Source organism: Trichechus manatus, unplaced genomic scaffold, assembly GCF_000243295.1.
Source record: "Trichechus manatus latirostris isolate Lorelei unplaced genomic scaffold, TriManLat1.0 scaffold00132, whole genome shotgun sequence".
NCBI classification, from domain to species: Eukaryota; Metazoa; Chordata; class Mammalia; order Sirenia; family Trichechidae; genus Trichechus; species Trichechus manatus.
In genome coordinates, this window is record NW_004444068.1 from 1,575,224 (window position 1) to 1,589,750 (window position 14,527).

General features: G+C 40.6%; 1 protein-coding gene across 1 annotated transcript in view; it reads left to right on the forward strand.

Annotated features, from left to right (window-relative positions):
- Positions 1–14,527, forward strand: part of PCOLCE2 (procollagen C-endopeptidase enhancer 2) — a 68,954-nt gene that overhangs the window by 48,719 nt on the left and 5,708 nt on the right. The window contains exons 4-6 of the mRNA XM_004385066.3: positions 526–647; positions 5,176–5,312; positions 9,903–10,057. Coding sequence (XP_004385123.1) covers positions 526–647; positions 5,176–5,312; positions 9,903–10,057 — 414 coding nt within the window. The remainder of the gene's footprint in view (positions 1–525; positions 648–5,175; positions 5,313–9,902; positions 10,058–14,527) is intronic.

The following is a 14,527-nucleotide window of genomic DNA, read 5'->3' on the forward strand; positions in this document are numbered from 1 at the left end:
ATGCCCAAATGTTTTGTCATTACCTGTCAAAAGAAAGAAAGAAAGCACTATAGCCCTGACCCCACTCCTGTACTCTCTTGTGCTGATGTGATTTGTCAGGTAAATAAGAACGTAGAAATAGTTCATTTATTCATTGTGTGTGTGTGTGTGTGTGTGAGTGTATGTATGTGTGTATGTAGAGTATGTAACCAATTTTTTAAGAGAAAATGTAAGAGCTTCTGCCAACACTTTATTTAGTATAACCCCACTGCTGCCGAGTTGATTCTGACTCATAGCGACCCTGTAAGAAAGAGTAGAGCTGCCGCATAGAGTTTCCAAGGCTGTAATCTTTACGGAAGCAGACTGCCACATCTTTCTCCCACGGAGAGGCTGATGGGTTCAAACCACTGACCTTTCAGTTAGCAGCCGAGTGCCAATCCACCAGGGCTCCTTATATTTGGTATACTATCAGCCAATATCCCAAATTCCTAATCTACATGTGGTTTTATTCTATAACCTATTTTTTTTCATATTTAATAATTTCAGGGGATCGATATTGTGGAGGACGTCTGGAAACACCTGGCTCTTTTAAAACCCCCAACTGGCCAGACCGTGACTACCCTATAGGAGTCACCTGCGTATGGCACATCGTAGCCCCAGAGGATCAGGTGAGATGCCCTGAAAATGTGAAGAACACGTCTTAGTTTCTTGGTGCTGCAATAACAGAAATACCACAAGTCAGTGGCTTTGACGAACAGAATTTTATTTTCTCATAGTTTAGGAGGCTCGTTGTTGTTAGTTGCTGTCAAGTCAGTTCAGACTCATGGTGACCCCCTGTGTGCAGAGTAGAACTGCTCCACAGGGTTTTCAAGGCTGTGACCTTTTGGAAGCAGATCGCCAGAACTGTCTTCCAAGGCATCTCTGAGTGAGTTCGAACTGGGTTCAACCAGTGGGTTGAACCTTTTAACTAGAAGTCCGAATTCAGGGTGCCTGCTCTAGGGGAATGTTCTCTCTGTCCAAACCCATGTCTCTTTCAGCTTCTCCCTTTCGGTTCCTTTGTGATCTCCATGTGGCATCAGTCTTTCCCCATTTGTGCTTCCTTGCTTCTGTGACTAATCTACTCTTTTTACATCTCAAAAGTGATTGGCTTAAACACATCCTATACTGATATGGCCTCATGAATATGAAAAAGAAAACCCTGTTCCCAAATAGGATTACATCCACAAGTATAAAAAACCCATTGCCATCGAGGCGATTCCGACTCATAACACTTAACCACTATCCCACCAGGGTTTCCTCCAGAAGTATAAGGGTTAGGTTTTACAACACATCTTCCTGGGGGGACGATCTGTAACAGCATGCAAGTGTGAACTGCCCAGGGAGTGTGAGGGGCCCAGCTTTCAAGAGCCTTGGGTTTTAGGGTTATCAGAGAGCTAAGGGTTCAGGGAGAGGAAGGCCCTGCTAGACACAGGTATTTCTTCATGTAAGACCCAGAGTAAAGCTGCCCTTTGTACTATCTGACTTGCAAAGTCATGGATTTAGTATCTTCTTATTTAACTACAACATGCAAAGGAGGTTTTAAAAATACAAATGGTAAGCAAATCTCACTTGAGATGGTTTAACCCTGCAGAAGGTAGAGCTTGGTGTTAGAAGCAGCAATGAGTAACTGTGGGAGGATAAAAATCCCCAAGTACATGTACATTTAGGTGACTGCTCGTGTAGCGAACCTACCGCGTCCTGATAACAGTCATGTTAGCCACCAAATCAAAACCAGTCCGAAGGCTTCTCTTCAACACAGCCTATGTAAAGCACACCATCTCTCCAGAGACAAGGTGTCTGATGTGAAAGCTGATCTGCTTTGGGGTTTTTTTGTTCATGTTTATAATAAAACTTGTGCAGGTTCCCCTCCCCGCCAAAAAAAGCTTTATTCGTTGCTCTAAAACAAGCAACAAAGAAGATCTGATTTTCCCGTGTTTAATAGTTCGTGGTTATATGAATTTCTGCCTTTTCTGGGGACCACTTGTAGCTATTAACTTGGATAGAATTTGGCATAGGAGTAGAGGAAGCCCACTATGTGAACTTCTTAAAATGACTTCAAAAACTACCATCATTACAAACGCTACTTACTTTTAGTCTAAATACTATAAGATGAGCCTTATATTGTTAAAAACTGTTCTAAATTGATCTTTCATATAGCTTGCACAAATATTATTTGCTGTATATTAATTTTTTAATGGAAAATTATTCAGGCAAACATGCCATGCGTGTTAGTGATTCAAACACACGCACGCATACACATACACCCATGGATCATAATCCAAATACTCAGTTTTATTTTTAAGAAGAAAACTATGGTCATTTATTTAATAATGAAAGATTCTGTATCAACCTATTGAACATCTTATAGTTTATGATAACATTTAAAAAATGACATTTCTCAAACATTAAACAATTATGTAATTCCTTGAGATTGTATGAGTCTTTTTTTCTCTCAGTGACATTTGTAAATATATTGTTGTTGTTTTTAGGTGCTGTCGAGCCGATTCCAACTCATAGCAACCCTATAGGATAGAGTAGAACTACCCCATAGGAGTTCCTAGGCTGTAATCTTTATGGGAGCAGATTGCCAGGTCTTTTCTCCCAGGGAGGTGGATTTGAACTGCCAACCTTTCGGTTAGCAGCCTAGCACTTAACCATTGTGCCACCAAGGTTCCTTTGTAAACATATTAGACTAAATAATTCCAATTTAATTATACTTGCAAATTACAATTCAGCATCTCTTTTCCATTGTTTTTTCCTCTGATTATTTAAATTTAAATTTGGGTTTTATTTTATTAATGTCATTTTTGGCTTCAGCCGATTGAGTATTTTAATCATTGTTGTAATGTCTGAATCACTGGGAGCTCTGCCCAAAGGAGGAAAGTATAATAGGAAAATTGAATCCTAAATAATACCTATGCAGGTCTATGGGATTTTTTTCTATTATAGACTTGCCTTCATTTTTTTAATCATAGATTTCTCCTTCATCTTCTCATTTATTTACTTTTTTAAAAAATCTTCTCTTCAAAAGTTGTTATGTAACTAATTTCTTAGTAGAGAAAGTTCAGCCAATTTTTTAATAACCTGGAAAGCATTTTATTAGTAATTGGTGAGAAGTCACTGGATCCAAAGAGGAAATATTTTGATAAAATTTAAAACAGTGTAAAGTATGACTCCCCCGTTATTCCACCCATCACTGGTGGTGACTTTTTTTTAAAAGGTTGCTAAATATGTAAATCGGTAGCAGTTATGTTCAAAGCCAAAATTTACCTTTGTGTCCATCTGTGATGCTGTTGGCTATTGCCATCTTTAGCCAGATTACTGTGTATGAGTCTTCTTTAGCTCATAATTATGTGACTGTCCTAGCAGTAACTAATACCCATTTGCTTCCCTGAAGCAGCAGGTAGGGTTTCCTTCTCACCTGGCACCCAGCAAGAATGGATACCAGGCACTATGGGTATTTATGAACCCAGTGAGATTTTCTTTGATTCACACATTGGAGATGCTCTTGGAAAATCTGCTTGTCAACCAAAGTGTCCATCATCATATGAATGGATAAACAAAATGTGGTATATCCATACAATGGGATATTATTCATAAAGAGAAATGAAATTCTGATACATGCTACAATGTGAATGAATCTTGAAAACATTATGCTGAATGAAATAAGTCAGACACAAAAGGACGAACATTGTCTGATCCCACTTATATGAAATGTCTAGAATAGGCAAATGCCTGGAGACAAAAGTTTATTAGTGGTTACCAGGGGCTGTGGGGAGGAGGGAATAGGAGTTTTTGCTGAAGGGGTGCTGAGTTTCTGTTTCAGGTAATGTCAAACTTTTGGAAATGGATAGCAGTGATGGTAGAATATGGTGAACATAATTAATGTTACTGAACTGTTTAATGGTCAAAATGGCAAACTTTTTGTTTTAGGTATATTTCACCACAATAAAATTTAAAAAAGAGAGAGATGGAGAAAGAATCTGTAAATTAAAAGAGACATTTAAAAAAGAAATCTGCTTGTAAGAGGAATGATTGTCTATTAAATCAAAACTTCCTATTAACTTCAATAAATTAGGACACTATTACTTGTACCATTGCAAAAAAAGAACACTGAGAATATGGCCCCCGGACACCCTTTTAACTTAGTATTGAAGTCACTCCTGAGGTTCACCCTTCAGCCAAAGATTAGACAGGCCAACAGTAACACACACGAAGGACATGCTTCATAGCTCAGTCATGTATATGAGACTAATGGGCACAACAGCCTGAAAGCAAAGAAGAGAAGGCAGGAAGGGACAGGAAAACTGAACGAATGGAAACAGGGAATCTGGGGTGGAGAAAGGGAGAGTGTTGACACATTGTGAGGTTGCAGCCAATGTTATGAAACAATGTGTGTATTAACTGTACGATGAGAAACTAATTTGCTCTGTAAACTTTCACCTAAATCACAGTTTAAAAAAAAAAGAGTCCTAACACTGACTTTGAGTGCCAATGCTTCTATTCATCCTCTTCAAAATCAATCACATCACCAAGTGGGCTATGCTCAGTGTGCACACTTTTCAAACATAGTTCAAGAAGACATCACAGTCAACTCCCACTTCACTGAACCTCTGGCCCTAAAATATTTGAGTTCTTTAAATGTAATGGGAATGTCAGTGTCCTTCCCTTGAAAGGGGAACAACTTTATCCAACCACGACACATACACACACGTACCCCAATGCCCACCAATATAGGAAATATCTTAGATAATCTTTTTTCTATTAGTTTTCCTCTAGAAAAGAGCAAAGCTATTTATAGCCCCCTTCTCACTCTTACATCCCCCCAATTACAGTCTTATGTAGGTTGCGAGTGTTATATAAAGTTCCCATACTTTTGTATGTAAATGAACAGAGCTTCCAAGTTTGAGATCCTAACTAGGGTTGTTCTAGGGTTGAGATGATCTTTTGGAAAGATGATTAAAGAAAAAGAATACCACAATTCTGTTAACTAAACAAGAAGTATGCAACAAGAAAAAAAATCATTTGAACAGAATGAATACATTTTTTTACAAAGGGAAATCTTAGTACATTACAAAACTGGGGAGAGGAGGAATTCCATTTAAGATTAATCAGCAATGCTATTTTGACACTTCTAATACTATGTTTTCTCTAAAGCTTATAGAATTAAAGTTTGAGAAGTTTGACCTTGAGCGAGATAACTACTGTCGTTATGATCATATGACTGTGTTTAATGGTGGAGAAATCAACGACGCTAATAGAATTGGAAGATACTGTGGCGATAGTCCACCTGCGTAAGTAAAGCAAAACGAAGCCAGTTGCCATTGAGTTGATTCTGACTCATGGCGACCCTGTGTATTTCAGTGGAGAACTGTGCTCCATAGCGTTTTCAAGTAGCACCTGTCCCTTATCCTCACATTGTTGCCCAAATTGTTGTTGAGTGGGCCTTAAAGACATAGTGCATTTCTTCAACAATCATTTATGGAGCTAAGAACTCTGCCACTTACTGTCTATGTTACCATAGGCAAGTTACTCAACTCCTCTCTGCTGTCTTTTGATGCAATACAAGACTAATCTTTGGTGTAAGATATTTCATACTTTCATAAACGATACTAATAAGAGTGGCCATTGAATTCCTACAGTTTGCCTTCAAAGTTGCTATTTATCACCCTATGCCAACTTAAATACCCTTTCCTACTCTGCTGTTTAAAGATAGAGTCTATGTATCAATTGATTTTACATGAATTCCTATGATTTTCCACAGACACATTCGAGTTAAAGCGAAGTATTTTGCAGTTTTAACTCATTTTTATTTATTAAGTCACTGTTAAATTCAGAGTAACCACTAAGAAAGGCAGAAAGAGAGTCTTTAACTTCCAAAAGAGAGGAGGGAAAACTTGGAATGAGAAAAAAAGTTCAGTCCAAAAGAAGGCAAGACAGGAGAAAAGGGGAAACATAAAAAAGGCAGGACAGATGGAAAGACCAAAATTAGATGGTAGAAATACATTTAGATATATTTGCAATTTTAAAAAATGAGAATGGACCAAACGGTCAACAATTAGTTTAAAATGAAAATGTAAGGGGGGCAGGGAAACTAGATTAATGGAAACAGAACAACCAGAATGGAAATAATGAGAATGTCCACACACTGTGAAGAATATAACCAATGTCACTGAACAACTTATTAAATGGGAACCTAAACTGCTGTGTAAACCTTCACGGAAAACACAGTGAAATATTATTAAATAAATAAATGTGAATGAACCAACTCATTCATCTTTAAAAGACAAAGATTGTTAGACTAGACAACAAAGCAAAATCCAGCTCTATGCTGTTTACAAGACACATCCCTAAAAAATGAGAACACAGGAGACTTTGAAAATAAAAGAATAAAAAAAGATACATGGTGTAGCTTTATTGATAGCAGCTGATTGTGGGGTAGGGCTAGGTGATGGAGGGAGCTGTTGAGCATCGCTCGCTTCTGAGGAGTTCGCCTGGAGTAGCTTGGCTACCAGCCCCACTAACTAACACTTTATCCAGAGGAATATTTTTCCATAGTCATAATACTTCTGGGGTGGGGCAGTGCAGAAAATGAGGAAACCTCTTTGAGGGAGTTTTCCTTCTGTCAAAAGAATAGAGTCAGGGTGAATAGAAGGAGCTTTGGGGATATATGGGGTGAATAGAAGGAGGAGCCTTGGGGATCTGTGGGGCAGCACCCCATTGTCCCTGTGTCTGGTTCAGTGCAGTATCAATGCCATTCAACTCAGTTCAGAAACACTTAGTACACCCCAGCTATGTGCTGGGCAGTATGTTAGGTACCCAAAAGGTAAGTGAGAAATACAGAGATAAATAGTGGGAGGGAGTGAAACAAGGCAGATAGGTAAACTGGCAATGGAGTGCCCTGGGTGTGCTGGACCTCTGAGGAGGAGACCTTCGGCCCAGTTCCAGCAAGTGTGAGGAGATTAGGGAAGTCCTTTTGTGGGAGATTATGCCTCTTGAAGCTGAGTCTTGAAGGAAGAGTTGGAGTTAATCAGAGGCAGAAGGGAGGACAAACTCATTCCAAGTAGAGGGAACTTTGTAATAAAGATATCCCAGTTGTTGCTGTCAAGTTGACTCCGACTCATGGTGACCCCATGTGTATAGAGCAGAACTGCTCCATAGGGTTTTCAGTGATTGATTTTTCAAAAGTAGATCACCAGGTCTTTCTTCCAAGGCACCTCCAGGTAGACTTGAACCTCCAACCTTTAGGTTAGCAGCCAAGTATGTTAACCATTTGCACCACCCAGTGGCACCTAATAAATATAGAGAAAGGAGATACATGCTATTTCTGGAGCCTAAACCTTGAGTTGGGGCCTAGAGGGAGTTGGGACAGAAAGATTGAGTTGGGTCCCATGGCCTGCAGAGATGGGAGCCCTTGAAGTGCGTGTAGGCAGAGGAGTGACATGACCAGTGGCTCTAGATCCCCACTCTAGAGAACACGAGCACGGAGGCTAGTTAGGAAGCCGCAGCAGTGGTCCAGGTAAGAGTCCAGGAGGACCCAAAGTAGGGCAAGATGGTAGGGAAGAAATGGGGGATGTAGATTCAGGAAATATTCAGGATGCCATATTGGTGGGACGTGGTGGCTGATTGGCTGTAGTGACTGAAGGAGAGGAAGGACTGCAGAATGACAAACCAGAGACAGCTCAAGTAGAAGACAGGAAACAGCATCCTCCATCCATTCCTGGGATTTGCCAGTGAAGAGTGGAGCTAAGTGAGACTTCCTCTTGCCTTTCTAGTGATTTGTAACATTAATTTGCAGATGCAACACATGGTCCTCAGTACATTCATGGCACTGGGATTCTGTCACATTTATACTAAAGCTCAGTAGCAGTATAACAAAAAACATTTCTTTGTTACTAAAATACTCTTCCTTGAGAAAACGATTTCAGATATAATGCCTCTAAAATTAGTTCATAGAAGAGGCAGTGAATGATCACTATAATTATAGCATCATACCTAGAAGGCTGACTTTGTCGGGTCTTAAGCTTTCTTTCAACTGCCTATAATGAGTGCATTTTGTAATTTTATCATTTAAACAAGATTAACATGCTTTATTTGTGATTTTAGATGAGAATTGTGTTTAGTTTACTGTTTTTATTTATTTAATGGAAAGAGTTTTTCGAAAGCAAGATAGAATATTTCTGTTAAGGGCTTGATCTTCAGAAGCTTTACTTGAATGACCTTGGCCACTGGGTGACTGGAACTGTGCATGCTGATCATGAAGCTTACTCTTACCTTTTGCTCAGGTTGTTATTCAGGACAGAAAAAAAATCCTACACTTTTCTATCTGGTTGGGTCAAATACAGATCTACCCACCTCTCCACCCACTTAAAGTAGCTGATGTTAGTTGCCGTCAAGTCGATTCCGACTCATGGCGACCCCACGTGTGCAGAGTACAACTGCTCCATAGGGTTTGCAAGGTTGTTAATTTTCAGAGGCAGATTTCCAGGGCTTTCTTCCAATGTTCCGACTGTGCCACCCAAAGACTCTTAAAGTGGCTGATAAAAAACAAAACCAAATCCACTGCCATCAATTCCAACTCTTAGTGACCCTATAGGACAGAGTAGAATTGCCCCATAGAGTTTCCAAGGCTGTAATCTTTACAGAAAGAATTGGTTTGTCTGGGACAATGTCTACATGGGGCAACTGCTTGAAAAAGGGAGTTTAGTCAAACAAGCAACTGATTCAATTTAAAAACTTAATTTTTTTCCACTCCTGAGTTAGTTTTTAAATAGAATGAACCAATCTGACATTCCTTTTACTATTGTTTAAATAATAACAGTAAAAGCTTAAATGAAACTACTGTCTTATGTAATATAGGTACCCCTAAGATTTAAGAGGAGCCTTGGTGGCGCGGTGGTTTAGAGTTTGACTGCTAACCAAAAGGTCGGCAGTTCAAATCCGCCAGCCACTCCTTGGAAACCCTATGGGGCAGTTCTACTCTGTCCCACAGGGTCACTGTAAGTCGAAATCAACTCAGTGGCAACGGGTTTGAATTTTTTTGGGGGTGGGTTTTAAGATTTAAGAGACCTTTTGAGCTTCAGTTATTATTTCCACTAAATCTTTAATGCCAACTAGCCAGCAACCCCCTAAAACTGCATTAAAATTAGTTCTTAATCAATGATGTTGTCCACGACCACTCAAACAGAATAATCACTTTCTCTCCCTCTGCTTCACAGCACTGTTGCTGAGATTGTCAACAGAAATGTTTCCATTTCAGGCATTCATAAGAGCACCCATTAAAAATGAAATGGAAGTCCCGTTACAACCGGTTTGACTTTCTCATCCCTGGGTGGCCAGTGGAGAGATGACCCCTGTGGCTCTGTCTTCACAGGGTGTGGAAATTTGCCCGACTTGGATGCACAGTCTTAGTTCAAAGAGGTTGTGGTGTTCCCAGGCCAGGCCAAACTCTGAGGTCATTGTGGAGAACCAGCCACAGCTTCAGTGTTCCCACTGGTCATCATGTCTACCACAGTCTCCCTGTCTTGGGTTCAGATCATGACTCTCCCACATGCTAACTAACTGTGGAGCCTTAGGCAGATCACTGGAACCCTCTGAACTTCAGTTGCCTATTCCATAAAAAGGGAATGATGATAGGCTGTTGTGAAGATGGAATGCAACAATTTGCATAAAGTACAATGCCTTGCTGAGCAAACACTCAATGAATATTCGCTTCCAGCACTGAAATTTAGCAGATTGAGACTTTCACCTTTTAAAGTGTTTTAGCTTTTAAGTTTAAACAAGTGATAATCTACTGTCAAAAAATGAACGGAAAGCAAGAAAACATCACACTTCAGAGACTGCATATTTCATATGTATGTATATATATGTTTTTTTGCTTTTAGGCCAATTGTATCAGAGACAAATGAACTTCTCATTCAGTTTTTATCAGACTTAAGTTTAACAGCTGATGGATTTATTGGTCACTACAAATTCAGGCCAAAAAAACTGCCAGCAACTACAGCGCCACCCATTACCACCACACCTCCTGTATCTACAGGTAAGGTTTTCTGTTTTGAGGTTTCTACACAAACTTTGGGAGAACAATTATTATGAGGTAGAAAAAAAAATAAGAGGAAAATATTTGAAAAATTCTCTTACATGAAAAATTATGTAAGAGAATAATATGATTCATTGATGACAGAAAGGAATGGGTGGAAGAATACTTACAAGCTAATAATTTTTAGAAGTCACCTAGAAAATGATGACCACTTAAAAATTAGTAAGAAATCTATTGTAGGCACAGCCGAAGTTTCCTTTTCTGGCACTTAGAGAATCATGATTTTATTTTTATTACAAAGAATCATGATATTTTAGGTTACAGTTCTAGAATCTTGACACATCTTATTTCCACATCTGCCAATGGTTTTTTTTTTTTTTTTTCCCCTTCTGTTCAGAATGTGTCATATAAAATGTATTATCTTTTCAATTTGGAGTAAATCAAAGAAGTATATAGTTCATATAGAGATAGCCCTTGAAATAACCAGTGCCAGCCTCCATGATTAAGAAGTCAGTTGGGCATCTCTGGTCTGGGGCATGTTTGATGTAAGACATGGAGAGGCAGGAGTGGGTCTCTATATCTAGCCCACATCCTGTCAGCTCCACCTACTGGGGTTTCAGGCCTCAGATGTAAAAATCCAAATCCAGGTAGGAGAAAAAAGTGGGAAGGAAAGACCTAAGGTTAAGATATGAAGCAGGCTGAAATAAGCCCACCTTTTTTACTCACGGTTTTCTGCATGCACCCTGGATAGGGCTGTCCTGAGTACAGACACTTCTAGAGGGGCTGATTTTTCTGAGCACTCCACAAATGTGCCACCCTGTGGCCTGGAAGTGAACTGCTTCATGGTGTCTCTCTCCAGCTCATCTCAGTAGATCCTGGTGTCCATATTCTTTCCAATGAGTTATCTGGCTGCAGTCTTGCTGTTAATGTTTCCCCAGCTTTTACCTCCAATCCTAAACTTTCTCTGAAACTGCAGACATGGATCAGTGATTATCTCCCAGAAAATCTGTGGTTGCTAGATGTTTAAATGAAAGCCAATCAATCTCAACTCACTTTATCATGCTATTTACTGCCTCAAACCTGCTTCTCCACCTCTTTTCCAAGACATGGCCCACATCATCAGTTGCCACACTCTTAGGGATAATCTTTAACTTCCCCTATATCTTACCTCTTCACTGCATGCCCTCCCCTAGACCAGACCATGTCATGTTCCCATTTAAGTTCATTGTCTAGAGCTGTGTTGTCCAATAACAGTAGCCACCTGACCACTTGAAATGTGGCTATTGAGACTACGGAACTGAATTTTTTATTTAATTTTAATTAATTGAAATAGTCTCATGTGGCTAGTGGCTACCATACTGGACAGCACAGGAACCCAAACTCCTTCACGTAGTATATAAGGCCCTTCGCACTTTGTTTCCGGCCTCTCGTACTAGCTTCGTCTTCAGACTCTACTACCCCTTTCCTTATGCTCTAAGCATTTTGGTTTTTCTCCTAAGTGTAGGAGAAGCTGCTGATGGGTTTAAGCAAAGTTCAGGATCAGATCTGCATTTTACAAAGATGACTGGCCACTATGAGGTGAATGGATTGTAGGGGTCAAGAGGAACAGCAGGTTCTTTTGGCTATCCAGGTGAACTGTGCCAAGAGATCAGTGGAGATATTGACCGACCTTTGTGATTGACTGGATTAGAGCAATCAGGCTGGTATCAAGAATGCGTCCCAGCTCCTGACTTACATAACTAGGGGGATAATGTTACCATTCACTGAGGTAGAGAACTGGGTTTGGGAGTGGATTCATGAGTTCTGCTGTGACCTTGTTGGGTTTGTGGTGTCTGTGGGACAGTGGTTAAAAGATCGGTTACCAACCAAAAGGTCAACAATTAGAATCCACCAGCTCCTCCTTGAAAACCCTATGGGGCAGTTGTACTCTGTCCTATAGGGTCTCTATGAGTGGGAATTGACTTGACAGCAATGCGGTTGTTTGTTTGTTTGTTTGTTTGTTTTGGTGAGACATTCAAGTGGAGATGTTGTGTAGGCAGTTAGATATATGGCCTTCCAGGCCAGAAGAGAATTTGAACATATAAATGAGATATAAATGTGAGAGTCATCAGCATACAGATGGTAATTGAAACCCTGATCCAGAATGAGATTACCTAGGGAGAAGTTGGGGGTAAAAGGAAGAGACAGCCTAGGATTAAACCTTGAGAAACTCGATCTTCTTAAGGAGGATATACTGACAAAGGAGACTGAAAAGGAGTGACTAGGAGGAGGGAGGAAAACCAGGAGCAGATGTCATGGAAGCCATGGAAAGAGAATGTTTTAAGAAGAAGGGAGTGGTCAGTAGGGTCTAGTGTTGGCAAGACTTTAAATAAGGGAAGTTCCAAAATGCTTCCATCTGATTTAGTGACATGGCGGCTATTGAAGGCCCTAGCAAGGGCTGTGTGCGCAGAGTTGTGCAGGCAGAAACCAGACAGAGTGGGCTGCGGGTGAGTAGAACAGGCTGAAGAAATTGAGATAATAAGTGGCAGCAACTTGTTCCACAATTTGGCCCTAAAGGAAGGAGAGAGGCTATGAGAGCCTTGGACGTGTTAGTCCTGATGGGAAGTAGCCAGCAGAGAAGAAGGTGCACATACAGCAGACAGAAGGAATAGACTGATGGAGAAAAGTTTCTCCACAAGTGGGAGGGGCTGGCCTCCCAAGAACTCACAGGAGGATTGACCTTACAGGACTAGGGGCATCACCTCCTCTGTCAGGGAGGAGAGGAAGAGAGAAGCACAGGTAAAAACGCTATAGAGTTGAGGTGGGGATCTTGAGGAGCTTGTCTGCTATGCTCTCTATCCTCCTAGAAAATAGGCAAAGTTGGCTGCTGAGAATGAGAAGGGAGGTGGGAACACTGGAGGTTAGGAAAATTAGAAGGACTTGAAAACACCTGTGGAAAATTGGAGAGTGAGTTGATCCATAAAACAGCCTGTCACTTCTGAGGGTCCAGTTGTGTGCTCAACTGTTCGGATGCAGGCACAGAAAAAATCGAGATGCCTGCAGGGTTGGAATTTTACCAGTCAAGAGCTGCAGAAGACCAGAGGGGCTGGGAATTTAAGCTATTGTCAAGAAAATGAGTGAAATAATGGACCATGGAAACTAAGTGGGATAGCTAAGGATGTAAAGATAGGCCCAGTCTGATGGATTTGAAAAGTGAGGGGGTCAATGCATTGAACCTTCAAAGACAGAGAAAAAAAAAGTAGTTATGCGAGTGATTAAATAAATAAGCTTGAAGGAGAGGAGACTGTACTAGATAGCAGAATGTCTGAATTTGAGAGTTTGGTGATGAAAGACTAGCTGGAAGACATGTGAGCATAGAACCAAGCATCTTTGATAGAACAGAGTTTTGAAAGTCCCTGGGATGGACTGAGCGGGACCATCCACGAGGAGACTGGAGTCACTGGGATGGCTGCAGGAACACATGGAAGGCTGTGAACCCTGTGGCCAAGTTGGGGCGTGCAGTGCGGTAGATAGATTACAGTAAGATGAGGAGGGGTAGGATGGTGTAGTTGATGACATAAGGTAAGAGAGTGGAGATCTACCAAAGAGAAAGAAGGAACAATGTGAGACACCCACCCAACTTCCAGACTGAAGTTCTGAGGCTGACAAGGGGCTGGTCTCCAACAGCCCACATGAAAAGATGTTCTTTTTCAGCAGACAAGGTGGACCACTAACACCACTACTCTCAACTTGGTTAATTAGGCAAATTTAGTGCCAAAGTGAGGCCCCCAACTTCTGGAACAATGAATAGTACGTCTCTCCCTCTCAATGTTTTCTGAGCTGTGTTGAAAAAAATACATATTTAAGCTCATATATGTATTTTAACATTGAATCGTATATGCTTTAATATTGTAAACCACTCAGATGCTTTTTGGCGGTAAGTAAGGGCACAAATGAAGTCCCTGGGTGGTATAAACAGTTGATGCACTCGCTGCTAACTGAGAGATTGGAAGTTCGAGTCCACCTAGGGGCACCTGGGAAGAAAGACCTGGTGATCTACTTCCAAAAAATCAGCCATTGAAAACCCTACTGAGTGCAGTTCTACTCTGACACACACGGTGTCACCATGAGTCGGACTCAACTGAGTGGCAACTGGTTTTTCTTTTTTTAGGGGTACAAAGTAAGAATAAATAAATAAATTATAACTTCACAGAGGAGTTGGCTGAACATACTAGAAGGGCAGTATTGCAATGGCAAATTCTTATGCAGTAAGCACAGTTCTCTTACAGTTGTTTTGTTTAATTCTTCCTAGCGTATTGCCACATACAAGTGAATGATTAGCAAACATTTTTAATGATCGTTGCTATTGTTGTTAGGTGCAGTTGAATTGGTTTTCTACTCATAGCGACCCCAGGTGACAGAGAAGAACTGCCCCAGAGGGTTTTCTAGGCTATAATCTTTATGGGACAGAGCGCTGGTAGCGCAGTGCTT